The sequence below is a fragment of the Mus musculus genome, chromosome 7, assembly GCF_000001635.26.
Source record: "Mus musculus strain C57BL/6J chromosome 7, GRCm38.p6 C57BL/6J".
Taxonomy (NCBI): domain Eukaryota; kingdom Metazoa; phylum Chordata; class Mammalia; order Rodentia; family Muridae; genus Mus; species Mus musculus.
Window position 1 is genome coordinate 101776811 of NC_000073.6, and position 19211 is coordinate 101796021.

At 47.7% G+C, this 19211-nt stretch overlaps 1 protein-coding gene across 8 annotated transcripts in view; it reads left to right on the forward strand.

The window, feature by feature from the left end:
* Clpb (ClpB caseinolytic peptidase B) overlaps positions 1-18650 on the forward strand; it is a 131865-nt gene extending 113215 nt beyond the window's left edge. For 6 of the 8 annotated variants that reach the window (XM_006507488.4, XM_030242272.1, XM_030242271.1 and 3 more), the window contains 7 exons: positions 1762-1806; positions 2392-2553; positions 8518-8674; positions 9290-9363; positions 9477-9596; positions 9836-9940; positions 10695-13911. In XM_006507488.4, the coding sequence (XP_006507551.1) occupies positions 1762-1806; positions 2392-2553; positions 8518-8674; positions 9290-9363; positions 9477-9596; positions 9836-9940; positions 10695-10943 (912 nt within the window). In that variant the 3' untranslated portion in view covers positions 10944-13911. Of the gene's footprint in view, positions 1-1761; positions 1807-2391; positions 2554-8517; positions 8675-9289; positions 9364-9476; positions 9597-9835; positions 9941-10694; positions 13912-16591 lie in introns of those variants that run through there. The other 2 variants (NM_001363991.1, NM_009191.4) reach the window with 2 other exon arrangements.
* The last annotated feature ends 561 nt before the right edge of the window (positions 18651-19211 follow it).

The window sequence follows — 19211 nt, forward strand, 5'->3', positions numbered from 1 at the left end:
CCGTTGGATTACTAAGACAATGGTATAAAATGGTAAACTCCATTACTCCTAGTATTACATATTACCCATAATGCACACTCAGGACATGTTGGATGTGACCATAGTTTCTGTTTTCTCTTTGTATCCAAATTAAAGTCATATGAAACCAAAAAGATTCCAACCAAGAATATCAAGCCCAAAAACTTGTCCAAGCTGCTTAACAAGACTCTAGAATAGACTCTAGAAAAACTGGGGTGAGGTCACTTGTCATAAGAAAGCACCACTCTATACCCTCTGGGTCCTACGGGTCCCTCCTGAGCACAAAACTGTGAACCTTTCAAATGAAGACTACTGAGAACCTAGCTATTGACAGGGAAAATGAAAGGCAGTACTTGTCATGACCAAAAACTTATCAGCAAAGCCTTGAACAAGATAACTGCAGTGTGTGGTTTGTTTCTTCATCTCCAGCTTACCACAGGCTGTGCTCACTCTATGCCATTTAATAGCTTCCTCAGAACATTGCAAGGCATGTTATAAACACAGCAGATGTCCACTGTTACCAGACATGTGTCTGTGACTCTTCCAGATTTTTGCTACCTCTGAGCTTTCCCATAGTTGTCCTGTTCCTTTCCAGAAACTTCTCTAAATGAGCTGCTGATAGACTCTTGGAAGTGCTGCTTATACCCACTAACTGAGAGCACCATTGCCTACCATACACCCTTGCTAACAGCCTTTCTAATGTCTTTCCTACCTATTGGCTTAAGTCTTTCTTCATACCAAGAGCCTGATGTTACACAGGGAGATCCTGGCTTGAGGGCTAAAACCACACAGTCAGTGGAAGAACTGGGTCCTGTCACCTGGCTCCTGGGCTAACTCATCCCTCCAGCCTATACCTGTGCAATGACAGGGCAGACAACACAGTCTCCTTCATTGTGTAGCTACCTGAAATGTAGCCTGGCTAGAATTCAGCTGTGGGTGCCTCTTTCTGAATGGCTGGTACCATGTCAGCCTCACCTATTGGGAGCAACAGTGCTTATGCATTTCACCAGAGCTCAGTAAGGAGAGAGAAGCAGAAATTTTTGTTAGCCACAATGCCCTCATAGCTTCAGGAATCCATGACCGAGAAGGGCTTCTCTGTCTGTGTTAAATCACACACTCCAGTTCCTCTTTCCCTGGCACTAACTGTGCCTTCTCCCTAAGGGGCTTTCTGGGCAATCATCCGCATGACCATGGTAGAAAAAGAAGACCTATAGGCTCATCATAGATGCCTTCTAAGAAAAATGTAAAATAATAGCTGTGTGCTAGCTATAAAGAAGAGTCAAGGGGACATAGCCTTGCACAGCTGAGGAGCACTGTGGAGACCCACCCTTCATGTCCTCACCATCCCTACTGGTGGTGCTGACCTTGGCCATGCCTGCCGGCTCCACTCAAACTGCCAAGCTGCCACTTCTTGAGGACAAAGGCTTCATTGCTGGGCACACATGGAACCTCTGGGAATGGGGGTAGGGTGGGAGCTGTAGATAATGTGATAACAAGACCTGTAGAAGCTGCCAGGAAGAAGGGACAGTCTGAACGTTTTCATAAGGGCAGAGGTGTGATTTGGCCTTATTAAGGTAGAAAATAAAAGTATCCTGTGGGAAAGTGGGTAAGAGAAGGCAAAGACTAGGGAGAATGTGGAGTTTGATAATGTGGCACATCTGAAGGCCTAGGATAGTTGAGGGGTCTGGCCTGGGCCCTTTCCCTGCCTCCTGTCTCATATTGACAAACTTTATTTCCATTCAGGGCTTCATCCGGCTCGACATGTCTGAGTTCCAGGAGCGACATGAGGTGAGATAGTCTTCGGGGAAGTGTGTCTCAGAGGGCCTGAAATCATCACTACTTGGGGTTTTTTGTATGTCTTGTCACTTGAACCTTTGGCTTCCAATAATTCTTCAGCAACCCTGGGATCTGTCCTGAGGGCAGAGAGGGGTGTAGATACACAATAGGGTCACAACGATATGTTCTGCACAACATTTCCGAAGCAACTGATCCATCTGCTCCCCCATAGTGGCAGGATCCCTGACTGATGAGACTGGCCCTCTTAGTAACTGTGTACAGCCATCTTTCCCACACTGGCCCCATATTGTAGGCTAAAAACACAAACAGACATTTCTTTGGGGGAGGGGGTTGGGTTGGTTTGTTTGGTTTTTTTATTTGTTTTCAATGGCTAAATACACAAATAAATCTTTTTTATATTTTTTTATTAGATATTTTCTTCAATTACATTTCAAATGCTATCCTGAAAGTTCCCTATACCCTCCCTCCGCCCTGCTCCCCTACCCACCCACTCCCACTTCTTGGCCCTGGCATTCCCCTGTACTGGGGCATATAAAGACAAACAGACATTTCTAACATCTTCTTGCCTTCCACCAGGTAGCCAAGTTTATCGGTTCTCCACCAGGCTACATCGGCCATGAAGAGGGTGGCCAGCTGACCAAGAAACTGAAACAGTGCCCAAATGCAGTAGTCCTCTTTGATGAGGTGGACAAGGCCCATCCAGATGTGCTCACCATCATGCTGCAGCTGTTTGATGAGGTGAGTAAGAGCAGCCCTTGAAAGCAGCTAGACTTGCTGGCCTTGTAGGCCCGTGTAGAGGTGCAGTGGGGCAAGCAAGGAGGGAGACAAGAACTTAGTTCTAACCCTGCTCCTAACTGGCTTTTTAACCTTAGCAAGCCCGTCTCTAGACATCAAAGGCCTCCAGGGACAAAGAAGGACATATCATTTTATGTATATGGTGTTTGGCCTGCATGTGTATACCATGTGTGTGGTGCCCACAGAGACCAGAAGAGGCCATCAGATCCCTCAGGGCTGGAGTTATAGATGGTAACTACCATGTGGGTGCTAGAAATTAAACCTAGGTCCTCTGGACAAGAAGCCAGTGCCCTTAACTGCAAGCACTACTGGTCTGCGCTAACTTGTTTTAAATGGAAACCATATCATTACTGATGAAATGGTATTACTGCGGTTCATAATGCCCATCTCCTGACAAATTGGGCAGTCCCTCCACTGGTCAAGGTGGGCTACAGATGACAACTCGCTTTTCTCTGTCCATTTAATATCTACCTCCAGTAAAGATTTAACAGAAGGGGCTAGAGAGATGGCTCAGCAGTTAAGGGCACTGGCTGCTCTTCTAGAAGACCCAGGTTCAATTTCCAGCACCCACAAGGCAGCTCACAGCTGTCTGTAACTCCAAGATCTGACATACATGCAGGCAAAATACCAATGCTCATAAAATCAAAAAATAAAAGATTTAACAGACAGCATTGCTGGTCACTGTGATAATCAGGAAGAAGGGAAAATGCCACAGTTCAGAGAAGGTATAAATGATAACTGCACAGCTGCAGAGCTTCAGTGTAGAACACAGGATCTGAGTGTGGATGCATGTGGTCCCAGAGCCAGCTCTCCTCTATACCTTGTCTCCTTGAACCTGAGGTAACTTAGCCTCAAGCAGAGAATAGCCTCTGCCTGGCCTGGGGTCGCTGCCCTGCCATTAGAATGTGAGAACCAAGGACTGAGTGGAGATGAGGACCTCTTCGCTAAGGGTTGTACTAGCTGCGCCAGGTACCAGGTGGGGTTTGGCCCACTTTTGTCTTTGTCTCCTCCAGTTTTGGGAAATTGAGGACTTGTTTGCTTCCCATGTCACATGAGGCATGGGGAGAGGCTCTCCCAGAGCAAATAAAAATGTAGATGCCAAGTGACAGGATCCAACTGTCCCCACCAGCTGCAAGCCTCCCAGCAGGCCCAGTGTTTTTTGCCTTTTCCCCAGTTAGCTGCCATCTTCCCAGTTAGCTGACTTGCAGAAGGAAAGGCCTGTCCTCCAGAGCTCCCATTCAGTCATGCATGTGTTCTGAGCCTCCCTCTCAGGGCCACTTGGGGAGATGCAGGTGCTCGGCTGTGGACAACAGCCACCCCTACCTACCTAGGAAGCAGGTAGAAACACAGAGATAAGAACTGGAGGTTTTGCACTTTGGGCACTACCACACACCATTCTAAGAAACACATATGAGTCAATTCATCCCATCCTCAGAGGAACGCTGAGTTAAAGGTGCTTAAACTACAGGCCAGTCCAAAGCTTACAGGGGCATCTAGGGCCAGAGGAGGCCAGTCTGCAGGGAAGCACTCGAGGGAGAGCTCTGCTTAGGGAGCTGAGCTGGCAGCCTGTTTGGCCTGTGGCCTTCCCACAGATTACTGTGGTGTCCCCCTTGGCCCCGAAAAAAGTAAAGCTGCTGCTGACAACCTGACCACTGGAGCACGCCAGTGACCTCCCTGTCCTGCCACACCGTTCCACTAGAGACCTCTAGGAAGCTGATGCTAATTTCTTCCTGCAGCACACAGCCCAGTCTGCTAGTCTGTGAAGCTCTTGATCCCACTGACCAAAGCTGCAGTCTGAGTTTACTCAGATTTTAGCACACATGCTTGCTAAGGATGGGCTCTGGACTGGCGCACTCGCTCCAGCCATTCCCCAAGCCCAAGCTGGAAAACGCTTGGTTGACTAACTGCAGATTCTTATTTTACCTGATTGTTTGTTTGCTTGTTTGTTTGCTTGATTTGATTTGATTTGATTTGATTTGATTTGATTTGATTTGATTTGATTTGATTTTTGAGACAGGGCTTCCCTGTGTAGCCCTGGCTGTCCTAGAACTCTCTGTAGACCAGGCTAGCCTCAAACTCAGAAACCCACCTGCTTCTGTCTCCACAGTGCTGGGTTTAAAGATGTGCACTGCCCACCATGTGCTTATGAGGCAGGCACAGGGCTGGAAGAAGAACATTGACAGCACCAAGGCTCCAGGGTCTACAGCTCTTTACCAGGGCTGCCATTCAGAAAGTGAGAGCAGAGCAGTACAGATGAGATGGCGAGGGGGAGAGCTCAGAGCATGCTATGGTTCCAGGTTCCATCCTTGGTCACACACACACACACACACACACACACACACACACACACGTACACCAAATAATATTTAAAGCAGGCAAAGAATATAGATTTATCCTACAGGGGATAAGAAATATTTGAAATACCTTTAAGCAGCAGTGTCAGATTTTCACTTTACAAAGACCCTGAAGGCAGTTATGCAAAGGAGGGACCTCACAGGAGGAGACCCAGTGAAGACTCAACTGAAGAATCCATCTGTAGCTGCAGCAACCTGGTCCAAAGCAAATTTCATGAGCCCTAGACATCTTTGAGGAGAGAGGTATTGGCACCATGAGCCAATGTCTAGCCTGAGTAATCAAGTGGCTGAGCCGTGAGCTAAAGCAAGGAAATCTGCAGGCCAAGCAGCAGATGCAGAAGGAGGAAGGGACCCCTGGGGCAGTGCTGAGAATGTGATTTCTATGGACCAGCCCAGAGATGCTCCAATTTAGGAATATTTAGGAATAGTCTGGCCAAAAGTCACAATTCATGATTCCTTCAGCTCAAAGGCTAACAGAAGCTTCCAGAGGAATGTCCCCTGTCAATCTAAAGAGGATTCTGTGGCCCAGAAGCAGTGAGGGATTAGCCTGCAAGCCCAGCATAGATCAAAGGTACAAGGAGGAGTCACCACAGCGACAGGCGATCCACAGAGTGTAGCACACGTGTTCATTCTTGAGGCATTGTACAAGGCAGACGGGCCACTCCCTGTGTGTTAGTGATGAGCTGGTAGACAGGGCCCCTGAGGAAGGGGGGAAAGTAACAAATACAATGGTTATAAGGGCACGTGATCCAGCGTGTGGGGTGACAGAAGTCCCTGGACCCTGCCAGGCCTGACCTCCCAACCCTGCATGGAGAAAATCAAAAACTCTCTAGCTGTCACCAAAGTACCATGAACACTGGGTCATCTCCAGGAAAGAGAGTCTGTAGCCCAACATAGAAGTCCCAGAAAAAGCCTGGTCCCTCAGGCACTACCCCCCTCTTCTTCCCTTCAAAGACTCATAAGAATTCTAACCCTAAGTACAGGCAGGGCTGATAGAGCTCATAAGTCAAGGGTGAGATTTGCATCCCAGCCAGGATAAGTGACAAGGACAGTTCTGTCTTTGGGATGTCTTAACAAGAAAACTAAGATGTGAATGTTAAAAGTCACCCTTGGGATCAGTTGTGCAGTGTACCTGTTCCCCTGGCCCTTGGTGGACCGTCCTGAGGCCCAGTTATGAGCAGAGCTCTGGTCTCACACTGCAATTACTGCTAGGTTATTACTATGTCCAGGACAGCAATGTATGAACTCAGCCCTCAGGAATTAGCTCAGAAGGCCAGTGTGGAGCACACAAAGTGCCGTGTACACATGCTTGGGTCATGTCACATGAGCACCCAGACAACCCCAAGTTCAAGCTGACCCCCTCTGATGTGGCTGTGTGAGAGCCAGTCAGCAAAGCAAAGAGCTGGGGGTTAACAGCGCAAGAGCTGAGCCTTCTTCCCTTTTCCCACCCCAAACCAGGGACAGCAGGGTGACCAACTCCAAGATGTGGGGTGCCACGCCCCCTTGGAATTAATGCTTTCTTGGAGGCCTAGACCAAACGCTAAGCAAAAGAAGCCTGGAGCCATGCCTAGCACTCTGGTGCTTGTCAGAACATGGACTTTAGAGGCAAAGACAAGCCCTGACTGAGCCTGGGGTCATCAGGCAAAGGGAACAGAAGTTTGACATAAGCACGGTGACAGGCTTAAACTGGGGCAGGAGCCCACCATGGTTCAGTGATCTGTCCCCAGGGCCAGGTTCTCTAGCTCTGACTCAGACAACCCCAGGCAGGGATTCTATCCCTCTCCATCTCTCCTACCTCTGGTTAGGAGGAAAGAATAAAGGATACAAATTAAATTTGGCCTAGAAGGAAAGCCAGGTATAATGAGGTACCCTTGGAATGCTCTCTAGCCTGGTGCAGAGGGCAAGGCATAGCTCTGGGGTCAGGTTGTCTCTGTTGTCCTGTATTCTAGCTATAAGACTATGAACATGCAGCTAGTCTCTGAGCTTGAGTTCTCTGTAATTGGAAAGATCTAAGCAGTCAGCAAGTGAGTGCTGGACACCGAGGCCAGACACGGGCCTCTACCCAGGGCTGTTCCATTCTGGAGATGGATGGAGGAGGCACTGTGGTGACAGTGGTACCCTGCCTGTGTACACCTGCCAGTCCATTGATTCCTCTCAGTGAGACCCTGCTCAACATGTCACATGTGTCCATTGTCATGCCTAGATGCCCTTGAGGCTTGCTATGTGCCCAGGGATGTCCCCCTTGACCTGGTTACTTTAGAGCACTGCACTTGCTCTTCTGTTCCTGCTGTTGCTTTTCTCATTCTGCTGTATACCTGCTCCAGAAGGGATGCTTCCTCGGTGTCACTCCGTGAAACATCCTAAAGTGTTTAAAGAAGGAACCTTGCCATCACCCCCTTTGCCAGGATGAAGAATGGCTCTAAAGATAGATAGGCTGAACATGGTAGCACACACCTATAGTCCCAGCACTAAGGAAGCAGAGGCAGGATGATCTAGAGTTCAAGAGTTACACAATAAGTATGAAGCTAGGCTGGCCTACATGAGACCCTGTCTCAGAAAATAAATAGGCATGTGCGTAGGTAGATATGTAGGTAGATAGATAGGTAGGTAGGTAGGTAGGTAGGTAGGTAGGTAGATAGATAGATAGATAGATAGATAGATAGATAGATAGATAGATAGATAGATAGATAGATAGATAGGTAGATAAAAAGCAAGCTAGGAGACAATGGCTCAGTGGTTAAAAGTGCTTCTTACAGTTAAAGCCTAGCAGCTATGTCATGTGACTTACAACCACCTATTAATCCACCTCGAGAGGATATGGTACTGTCCTATTACCTCTGCAGGCACCCCACCTGCATGGTATAATGCTATAGATCAAGAAAAGAAAAAAAAAAATCTGGGCATAGTGGTAAAAGCTTTGAATCCCAGCACTTGGGAGGCAGAAGCAAGTTGATCTTTGTGAGTTTGTGGCCAGCTCGTCTACATAGTCCCAGGACACTCTCAGCTACATAGTAAGACCTTTCTCAAGAAAAAAAAAACAAAAACCAAGATGTAGAAGTGAGTGCTGTCTGACTAGGCCACAGGAATAACACCTGTCTGACCATTTGCCCAGCAGGCTTTCATAAAGCACTTCACCAGTGACAGCTTCTATTCCTCATAATGGTCCTCTAAGACATCCTACCCTGCACGGGTACAGCAAGCGACCCAGGCTTCCCTTCATCATTGTCATTGTTTTCTGGTCTCACTGACCCTCTAGACCAGGATCATGACAAGGCTCAACAAGTCCCAGCCCAGAGTAGGTCTCCAAAGGAAGTGTGCTTGGTGGGAAATCTGACTACTGGAAGCCCCTGGGATGCTAGGTGCCCTGAGGACCAAAGCAGGTCCACCTCACATGGAGGCATCAGTCAGTGAAGCTATTATTGTTAGGACGTGAGTCCCATGCCCAGAGAGCTTAGAGTGAGGGGCATCAGCATAGAGCATTGGAAAACAGCTGTCTGGTGGAGCTTGTCCAGCTGCCAGCTTCCTAAACATTACCATCCCTCATCCTCACCAGGGCCGCCTGACAGATGGCAAAGGGAAGACCATTGACTGCAAGGATGCCATCTTCATCATGACTTCCAATGTAGCCAGTGATGAGATCGCCCAGCATGCATTGCAGCTCAGACAGGAAGCTTTGGAGATGAGCCGAAATCGAATCGCTGAAAACCTTGGTATGGTGTATGGCCTGGACTGTTTCAGGGAGGTCATGTGACCACTAGCATACTTAGAGGCAGAAATGGAGTTGAGCTTCTTAGAGCAGAAACAGGCATCATACCAGAGAGTATCGAGGACAAGAGATTATGTTCCTCCCTCAGTAAATCCCAGGCCTACTGGTTTACAGGAGGGCTTCGGAAACTCACACACACACACACACAGTCATGGGACTAGAGAGATACACACTCAACAGACTCTGAAGAAATACTAGGTCAGAAATTATAGAAGTGGGCAAGGCCTCACATGAGGTTTCAGAGATGGCATCAGAGAGAGGCTGCATCTGCCTTTCTCCTCAGGATGAGCCCTGGAGCCTCTTTGCTAAGTCAGAGCTCAGGCCTTCATCCTGAATCTTCTCCTGTCTCAAACAATTCTCTCCTGAGGTTGTGGCTTCAGGCATCTGTGAGCCAAAGGGCCTCAGAAGTGTCTAGTTATTGAGGAGGTCAATACTAGGCCCAGGAACCTTAGACTGGCTGCATGCACTCAGCAGAAAGCCCGTGGCTCTTCCATAGAGCCAACACAGCCCAGAGTTCTCTGAGTGTAGCAGGTAAGTACTTTATGATCTGTCTTCACAGGGGATGTCCAGATGAGTGACAAGATCACCATCTCCAAGAACTTTAAAGAGAATGTGATCCGACCCATCTTGAAAGTGAGTTTTTCTTCTGACCTCCTGTGGGGGCTTTAGGACAGAGGAACCACACATGAAATATGGAAGTCCCTGCCTAACATCACTGACACCTGCCCCTTAACCTGGCTCTGCAGGCTCACTTCCGGAGAGACGAGTTTCTGGGACGGATCAATGAGATCGTCTACTTCCTCCCTTTCTGCCACTCAGAGCTCATCCAGCTGGTCAACAAGGAACTGAACTTCTGGGCCAAGAGAGTAAGAGAGCTGCCCATGGGTGGGGATAAGTAAGAGAACTGACTGCCCATGGGTGGGATAAGTAAGAGAACTGACTGCCCATGGGTGGGATAAGATATCTGGAACTCAAAGAACGACCCCAAGGTGATGTGGGTCCGGCTGTCCAAGGGGCACAGTCTCAAGGCCCTCCTGGACCAATGTGCCTAGAGCTGGAAGGCACTGGGCCACATGCAGACAGACCTCTCTCTGACCCACCTCAGGCCAAGCAGAGGCACAACATCACACTACTGTGGGACCGCGAGGTGGCAGATGTGTTGGTTGATGGCTACAACGTCCACTATGGTGCCCGCTCCATTAAGCATGAGGTGAGCACAGAAGCCTGAAACAAGCATGGTACCTTTATACCTTTCTCCTTGGTGACCACAAACTTACCTTTCAGGCTCAGCCAGTCTCCCTGTAGTTTAGCTGCTAGAATTATCCATACCAACAGAAGTCCTTTCAGAACTAAAAAAAAAAAAAAAAGATAATCAATTAAAACTAAGTGGTGGGGAGGGGGCGTTGGAGAGATGTTTAATGGTTAGGAGCACTGGCTGCTCTTCCTGAGAACCCAGGTTCTATTCCCAGCACCCACATGCCAGTTCACAACTGTCTGTAACTCCTGTTCCAGGGATCTGACCCCTCACACAGGTACATACAATCAAAACACCAATGTACATTTAAAAGAGAGAGAGAGAGAAACTAAGGGGAATGGGGAATGGAGGGAATTGTAAGGGACTGAGAGGAGAGGAGAGGAGAGGAGGGACAGAGTCGGGGAGGATGATCAGAATGTAAAGTGAATAAATAAATTAATTTTTAAAAATAGTCTCTTAAACTGGATGAGTTAGTATGAACCCTCATTTGAAGAACCTGGGCTGAGAGCCTCAAAAACTACCATCATGAAGCCTTTAGCAGTAGCCTGTGAGCTTGTAGCTGTTTAGCCCAGTTTGCAAGTAAGAACTAAGACTCCGAGATGCTGGCTCGCCCAAACACATGACAGAGGCCAGCTCCAGCTCCTGGCTCCAGCCACAGGTCAGGTACAGGCCAAGGCATAATGGCCATGTCATCTTCTACCACCTGCAGGTAGAGCGGCGTGTGGTAAACCAACTGGCGGCAGCCTATGAGCAGGACCTGCTACCAGGGGGTTGCACCCTGCGTATCACTGTGGAGGATTCGGACAAGCACCTCCTCAAGAGCCCTGAGCTGCCCTCACCCCAGGCTGAGAAGCGTCCACCTACATTGCGACTGGAGATCATTGATAAGGACAGCAAGACCCGCAAACTGGACATCCAGGCACCACTCCACCCTGAGAAGGTGTGCTACACCATCTAGCATCCACCTGTCTGTGCCCTGAACATCTAATAAAGGCCCCTTGCTGTGGCATGGCAACCAATCCACCTTGCCCTCATGCCTTTCCAAGGCCTAGCACCCTCTCCTGCCTTTCTTGGTTGTGAGGTTCATAGTCTGTTATGATCTCCAAGGCAAGGAACAGGAAGCCTGGTCTGCACTTCAGTGTGCACTCCACTCCATGTCCTCACTAGAGCATTGACGTGTGGCCAGAAGCTCAGAAACATGCAGCGGAGAACAAGTCTGGCTGAAGAAGATAGGACTCAGGCAGTGGTGCACCACCTCTGCTTGTGCTGATGCGGCTCATCCTCAGGATGGCCCCGTGGCAGTGGGGGGAAGCCAGGAGCCCCAAGCACAGGTAGCTCTGTAGTTTATTCTACAGCTACCTCTTTCCCATGCCCTACAACTGTCAGAGTCAAGGCTTGTGACTGAGCCAGTGTAGAGCACCCATAGGTCTGACTGGTCCCTCTTCCTGCCTTCCTCTGGGGTGGGACCATGGTCCCAGGTGAACACCTCAGCTCTGAGATGGGGCTCATTCAGCAGGCTGGCAGTCTAGATAACAGAAGGTGCTGTGGGAGCAAGGCTGGAGTCAGGCTCCACACAGGTGGGCACGGGTCTGCCTTAGCCCTGTCTCTTAACTGCCGTCCCAGCCAGGTAGCAATTCCATGGGCCTAGCATACCCATAAAGGACAGCAGGACACAGCAGGGCCTGGCAAGTCACTCTGCATCATCTGCAGAAGCCATCACCACTACAGGACTGAGTAGAGCCCTCCTGTGTGTTAGCCAGCCTCTGTCAAGATGTTTAGACAGGGCTGAAGTCAGTGCCATGACTCATAGATTGTCATGACAAGATGCTCACAGCTCTGAGTGACACCACCTCACCCCTAAGAGGCTGCCTGCTCCTTACTACCTCAAAACTGTATCCTCTTTTTACTTTGAAATTCTCTAGGCTTACAGAAAATTATGAAGAAAAAAAAAAGTAAACCTCTTATACCTTTAACTCAGCCTCTCCTGTCACACAGCATAGACGCATGGGGAGTGACAGGACCAGGAAAGTAGCATTGCCACACACTCCTGCCCCATCTGCAGGCTGTGGCTTTCACCAGCCTGGACATCCCACAGTGCATTCTACTTTCCATCGCCTTCCCCTGTGTCGCCCAAGGCAGTTTCTGTGTCTTCCCTGCTCTTCGGTGATCGTGACACTTTTGAAGAGTCCAGGCCAGTTCTTTTGTAGAATATCCTTCAGCCGAGCTCTATCTAATGCTCTCACTGATGAGTCTGGGGGTCTGCGTTTTTGGCAAGGTGACCACAGAGACCAATGCCCTGCTGCCTCCCTCACAGCACGTGGCAGTAACCCCAAAGCTCGAATTGTCTGGAAAAAGGTCCCCTACTGTAAAATTGAAAGTTTCACGCTGGGGTGTAGTATTAGACCTTGGCTAGCATGCACAGAGGCCCGGGTTGATTCCCAGTGCCACAAAAATAAATAAGTGTATAAATATAATTTTTTCCTAGAACTAAAATCAAGCCAGACTACTTACTGGTTTGTGCCTGGACTCCCAGCAATTGGGAGGTTGAGGTAGGATTGTCACAAGTTTGAGGCTACTTTGTGCTGCATACTAAGTTCCAGGCCAGCCTAGGCTACATAGTAAAACCCAATCTCCAAGAGTCAAGTGGATACATCTCTATAAAGTCGAGACTGGCCTGGTCTGCAGAGAGAGCTGCGGGCCAGCCAGGACTGCAGAGTGAGACCTTGTCTTAAAAAACAGCAATCCTTTACCATGGCCCAGCAGGTTATGGCACTTTTTACCCAGCCTGATGACTTGAGTTAATTCCTTGAACCCATATAAAAATGAAGGTAGAGAACGGACCTCAAAAAAAAAAATGGTTCTCTGACCACACACGTGGTGACATGACTTCCTGCCCCACACAGACATATACATGACAGTAATAATACTTTTAAAGTAATGATAATGTTCTGGGAAGATACTTAAAGCTGTGTAAATGCCACGTGCTTATATTTTTTAGAGTAAGTGTCCATCTCAGCTGAGACATTTTACTGTTGAATTTCCTGTTTTACTTGTGCAGATTTGTTGTTCCTTATCCATCTGTGTTTAATAATTGGTGTTCTGTTCCAAAGAAACCTTTCACCTCATTCATTTACTCAGAATGTATGCCCATGTATTCTGTGGTTATGATGTAGTAGGAAGTGTGTTGCTCCGTGCAGCCACGTGGGGCCTATGTGAGCTCCTTCATGCTTTGGCGTTGCTTGCACCTCCATGTTCTGCCACTGTAGACTGTCCTGGGCCAACTCACAGCCTCCACACCACAGCTCCCATTTCTCCAAGGCCTTCCTGTTTCCTGTTATTGTGTGAACCAATGGCTTCTTGATGCTCTAAAGAATTATGTGTGTGAGTGTGTCTGTTGGCCATATGTGTGCAGTGCCTCAGGAGGCCAGAAGAGGGTGGTGGATACCCTGGAACTAGAGTTTCAGTGTTGTGCCACCATGTAGGTGTTGGGTTCGAACCTGGGTCCACCTAGAGCAGTAAGTGCTCTTAACCACTGGACCACCTCCAGCACATGTGGCCTTAGAACCTTACTATCCTTTTCTGCTTCTTCTTGCCTGTTTCTCTTTCTTTCCTTCTCCTGTGTTTGTCATAGAGCAGTGGTTCTCAACCTGTGGGTAGCAATTCCTTTCGGGGTCAAACAAGTCTTTCACTAGGTCCATAGAAAACACGGATGCGAGGGTTTCCTACTTGGGCCCAGCAGAATGGCTCCCGCAAAGAAGGGTGGCGAGAAGAAGAATGGCCGTTCTGCCATCAACGAGGTGGTGACCCGAGAATACACCATCAACATTCACAAGTGCATCCATGGAGTGGGCTTCAAGAAGCGTGCTCCTCGGGCACTCAAAGAAATTCGGAAGTTTGCCATGAAGGAAATGGGGACACCAGATGTGTGCATTGACACCAGGCTCAATAAAGCCGTCTGAGCCAAGGGAATAAGGAACAAGCTTTACACGCTGGTAACTTACGTGCCTGTTACCACATTCAAAAATCTACAGACGGTCAATGTGGATGAGAACTAACCTGTTCATGTCAAAGTTGCAGAACTGCCAAAAAAAAAAAAAAAGAAAGAAAACACAGACGCTCGCATTATGATTCACAACAGTAGCAAAATTACAGTTATGAGGTAGCAACAAAAATAATTTTGTGTTTGGGGGTCACCACTATATAGAAGGGTCACAGCATCAGGAAGATTGAGAACCGCTGCGCTAAAGACTTAAGTCAATGGGTCAGTGCCCATCCCCTAGGCCTCCTTCCTGTTGGATCCTCAACTGTGGCCAGGGACAGCTGCCATTTAACTCAAAACTAGATCATTTTTATGACTGAAGACCCCATAGCCACCTTCCCGATTGTAAGATGGGGAGAATAGGTCCTTGGGCTCTGAGGTACTTGGGTTGTCGCCTCCATCAAGAGGCCGGACCCCATTGGTTATGCTGGACTAGTCCAGTGCCTGAGTCCCTCCCTTCCTGGGCTTTGCTCAGCGTGCATGTACCACTTGTCCTGGTATCGGTCTGCACTAGAACACAAGCTGCAGGAGGACATGCTGACCTGCCTGGCTCAACATTCAGGGAGCCCGCCCTGGTCCAGCGTGTAACAGATGCTCCAGGAATATTTAGGTGGGAGGCCCTAAGACAGGACACAGTTGTTTATTTGCTCTGCATTCTTTGACTTGTTGGGAACATGAAGTCAGGAGGTGGGACCCAACCAGGACTGAGAACTGCGTAAGCAAAGCAAGGTGACAGCTGGCTACTTATATAGGCCCTGTCATCCCCTGGATGTGGTGCAAAAGAGAGATGGCTGAGCAGGGCTTGCACAAACCTGTCATCCCTGCAGTTGGGATAGGGGCCTCTGGCAGGAGGAGGGTGAGTTTAAAGTATGTGGTGATTATTTTAGATTTAGAGTTAGTGAGGAGGAAAAATAACACCTTGGGGGCTGGATTGATGGTTGGGCAGAGTGCTGATTGCTCTCCTACGTAGAGGACCTAGAGTCAGTTCTCAGCACCCATTGGGCAGAGCACAGCTGTAGCTCCAGTTCCAGGGGATCCAACACCTTCTGGCCTCTGTGGGCTCCTGCATACATGGTACACCTGATCTCAAACACATTAAAATAAAATTAAAAATTAATGATACTCTTTTTTTTTCAATTTTTTATTAGATATTTTCTTCATTTACATTCCAAATGTTATCCTGAAAGTCCCCTATACCCTCCACCCTCCCCACCCTGCTCCCCTACCCAACCACTCTCACTTCTTGGCCCTGGTGTTCCCCTGTACTGAGGCATATAAAGTTTGCAAGACCAAGGGGCCTCTCTTCCCAATGATGGCCAACTAGGCCATCTTCTGCTACATATGCAGCTAGAGACACGAGCTCTGGGGGCACTGTTAGTTCATATTGTTGTTCCACCTAAGAAAACGATTTTTAAAAATTTAACTAGCCAGATACGGTGACCCACTCCTAGGATCCCAGCGCTGAGGAGGCTGAAGCAGGCCGGTCTTTGTGGGTCAGCTAAAAGTGTAAGTTAAATAGGTAAAATTTGCTGAAGCTGCCAAGGGAAAAGGGAGTCAAGAAAAGGCCAAATAATGAAAACACAAGATGAGTAAGAAATGACAGGTAGTTCTGAGAGGGGAAATCATTTCTAGACTTGCACAGCAACAAATATGAAGACGCGGAAGATGTGGCTTGGTTGTGTTGTTGTTGGGGGAGGGTGGTAACTTAGTCATAGAGCAATTGCTTAACCTGTGTGAGGCTCTGTCCATCACCACCACCACCCTCAAAAAAATAATAAACAAAAAACTGGTTTTGTTTTTGTTGGCTGTGGGCATGTTTTTTGTTTTTTGTTTTTTTTGTTTTTTTTGTTTTTTTTTTTTTTTGAGCTAGGATCTTTTTGTGTAGACCAGGCTAGCCTTGAATCCACACAGATCCACCTGCCTCTGCCTCCCCACTACCACAAAGCTACACTGGTGTGAGTCTGTGTTCGTGCTGTGGAGAGGGCGTGTGTAAAGGTCAGGCAGGGGTCAGCCTCAGGCTCGGGATTCACCGTGCGTTTGTTGTTAGTATGTCACAGTATTAGTGGTATTACATCTTAGTGTATGGAGATGGGGAGGGCACATACGCCATGGCGTGCTGTGGCGGTCTGGAGCCAGGGGACCTGCTCCACCTGCTGCACCATCCACTGGCTGGTAGTCTGTGAGACAGGACTTGCCTGGGTCAGAGGCTGAGCTAGCAACTCCCATGCTTCTCGTGCCGGGTACAAGTGAGCGCCACCCTGAGCTTTCCATGTAGGTGCTCGTGGAGCAGGCCCTTTACCAGTTATGCCATCTCCCCAGCCCAGGACTAAACTTGTGATTTGGAATATATATATATATAATCAATTAGTTTCAGCTTGACACGTCACCTGGGAAAATAGGGACTCAGTTGAGGAAACTGTCCTATTTGGTTGGCTGGTGGGCAAGACTGTGGGCATTTTTTAAAGGCAAATTTAGGAAAGAGGGCCCAGTATACTTTAATTTAAAAAAACAAAAAAACAAAAACTACTTTTAATGATGGTTCTTAAATGTTTTAACCTCACTTGTAGCCCACCACCCACCGGAAGTAGTGGGAAAGAAAGACTACGGGGGAAGTGGACGGGTTTAGAAATGGTTCTTTGGAGCAACTGCCATCTGCGTTGTCAGGAAATCAGCAGTTCAGTTCACAGGTCAGCAGCGGTAGCAATGCCCAGCAGAGACAGCCAGGCCTCAGCCTCAGCACAAGTCAGCAGGAGGGACCTGGAGGAACGCCAGGAGAAGTTCTCTGCTGTGCCTCTCAGCGAAGTGGAGATCTGTGAAGATGGAAGAGACTAAGAAGTGTTTAGCTATGTAACCAAGCCAAGCTCAGCCTCCATCACAGTCCGTCGAGTCCTTTTTGTGCTCCCTCCAAACATCACATGTCCTCCAGCGGTCTTGCCTTAGCAAGTGCATCTGTCTCAGCCGACATCACTGTGCCAATCAGCCCGCGTCCTCAGAAGCAGCAAGACACACCACCAGGTTTTTGGTGCGTTTTTGTCTATGGAGTCCCGACAGATGCAGCTCAACTATGCCATGTAAGGCTGATCAATACATGTGTGTCGTTAGTGAAGAATCCTTCATTACATGTCCTTTCACGTGTTTTCTTTAGCAGAACATCCTTTCATCTGTCTGCTTCAGCAAAATGTTTCTTCACAAGTCTGCCTTAGCCTTTCACCTGTGTCCACTCCAGGAAAACACTCCTTCTCATGTTTGCTCCTGCAAAACACCATCCAACACAACTGACTTTCCAAAGAACCCTTAAGTTTCCACTTGAGCCCAGCCTTGTATGGGCAGTGCTATCCCTGGGCAGGTGGGCTTAGCTAGTGGTCAAAGTGGATTGGAGAGCCTGGACGCTGTTCCTCAGTGCCTTGGCTCAGTTCCTGATGGCTTCCCTCAGTGGACTTCTGTACGCAATAAGCCATAAACTCTCTACTCACCCAAGCTGCTTTTGGTTAGTGTTCTACACTAACACAGAAAAGTAACTACAACAATATAGAGTAAATTAAAATACATCTATGTGTGTATATGTGTGCATGATATGTGTAGATACACACACGTAGGCATCACTGCCCTCCCAAATACTAGAGGATGAGTTCTAAATGCTTTAGACCAATCCAAAAAGATCAATCTGGCTTAATGGTCCATTCTATACAAACCACTTGGGAGATGGCTACAGGGGGATTGGGAGTCCAGAGTCATCCTCAGCTACGAGTTCAAGGCCAGCCTGAACTATATGAGTCTTTGTCTTTTAAAAAGGTAGTTGGTGTGGTCCATGGTGGCTCGTTCTTGTAGTCCCAGCACTTGGGAGGTGGAGGCTGAAGAATCATCCCTGGGTAGTGACTGTGAGGCCAGCTGACCTACATGAGACCCTGCGGAAGGAAGGAATGAGCTCAGACTTGATAAGACTGATCAAAAGATCCTCCCAGTGTCACCTCTGACTATGTAGAAGTTCCAAGTAAGTAAACGGAACTGTAAGCACTGTTCTCATGAGGCTGTGCACCTGCAGTCAGCGTCAGCAATACCATCAAACCAGCGAGTGCTAGCTAGTCCTCTGGAAGGAGAATATCTGTTTCACCTTTACAATTACGATTATTGTTGAAGAGAATGCCCTCATTTTTAGAAAATATAAAGACAATTTGAGATGTTCCAGGAATCTTAGTTTGTGATGTACACAGGAGGAGAAGCTGCAATTACTGTTTGGAAATCTGCAGGAAAGTGTACAGAAATTCTTTATATTCTGTTTGCAACTTTAAGTTTAGAACAACTTTAAAATTAAGGTCTTTAAGTGAAAGATAAAACATGTATCAGTGTATGTTGTTTTGAGTGGGATTTGATAAAAACCCTAAGTTCAAGAAAACATATTTGTATGTATATGATCGACCACCAAGAAACTAAAGTGTTTGACTTGTAAGTGCTGGCTGCCTCTCAAGGCTGAACAAGGCAGGACATCACTGTGAAAGCAGCTAGAGGAGAATACCAAATGGGAACAAATTGTGGAAAGTAAATTCTGATGTGCAATTGTGCATTTAGAAAACCCAAAGGCAGTTGTAAAAGCTTAACTTGGTGACTGACTAAATAAAAGCTCAGTATACAAAAAAAAAAAAAATATATATATATATATATACCTCTTTATCGTACCATTGTATTGATTACTTTTCTGTTGTTGTGATAAAGTTCCAAGAGCAGGGCAGCTTGTACAAGAGGTTTACTTGGGAATTATTACACTTCCAGAAGGACGAGTCTGTTGTAGCGATTATTTAATCCCAGCCTGAGGTTTCTACCCTGCCTTTGCTATTTCAGTTCCTGGATGAAAGACACACTTACTCATATACACATGCACACACTCACACACAAGTGTGCACAGGAGTTCCAGGTAACACATGCCTTTAATCCCAGTAGCCAAGAGGCTGAGGCAGGAAGGTCAAGATTCAAGACCTGACCCAACTACATAAATAGAGTGTGATACTGAACACCTGTGATTCCCGCTCTCAGGAGAACCAGGTGCACTCAACTACATGAGTTCAAGGCCACCCTGAGCTACATTCAGTCCTGTCTAAAAAGAAATTGAGATACAGAGACAGAGAAAACATAATAGCTGAAAACTTCCCAAATTTGAGGAAAGACATGAATTTAAATGTCTGGAAAGTTCAG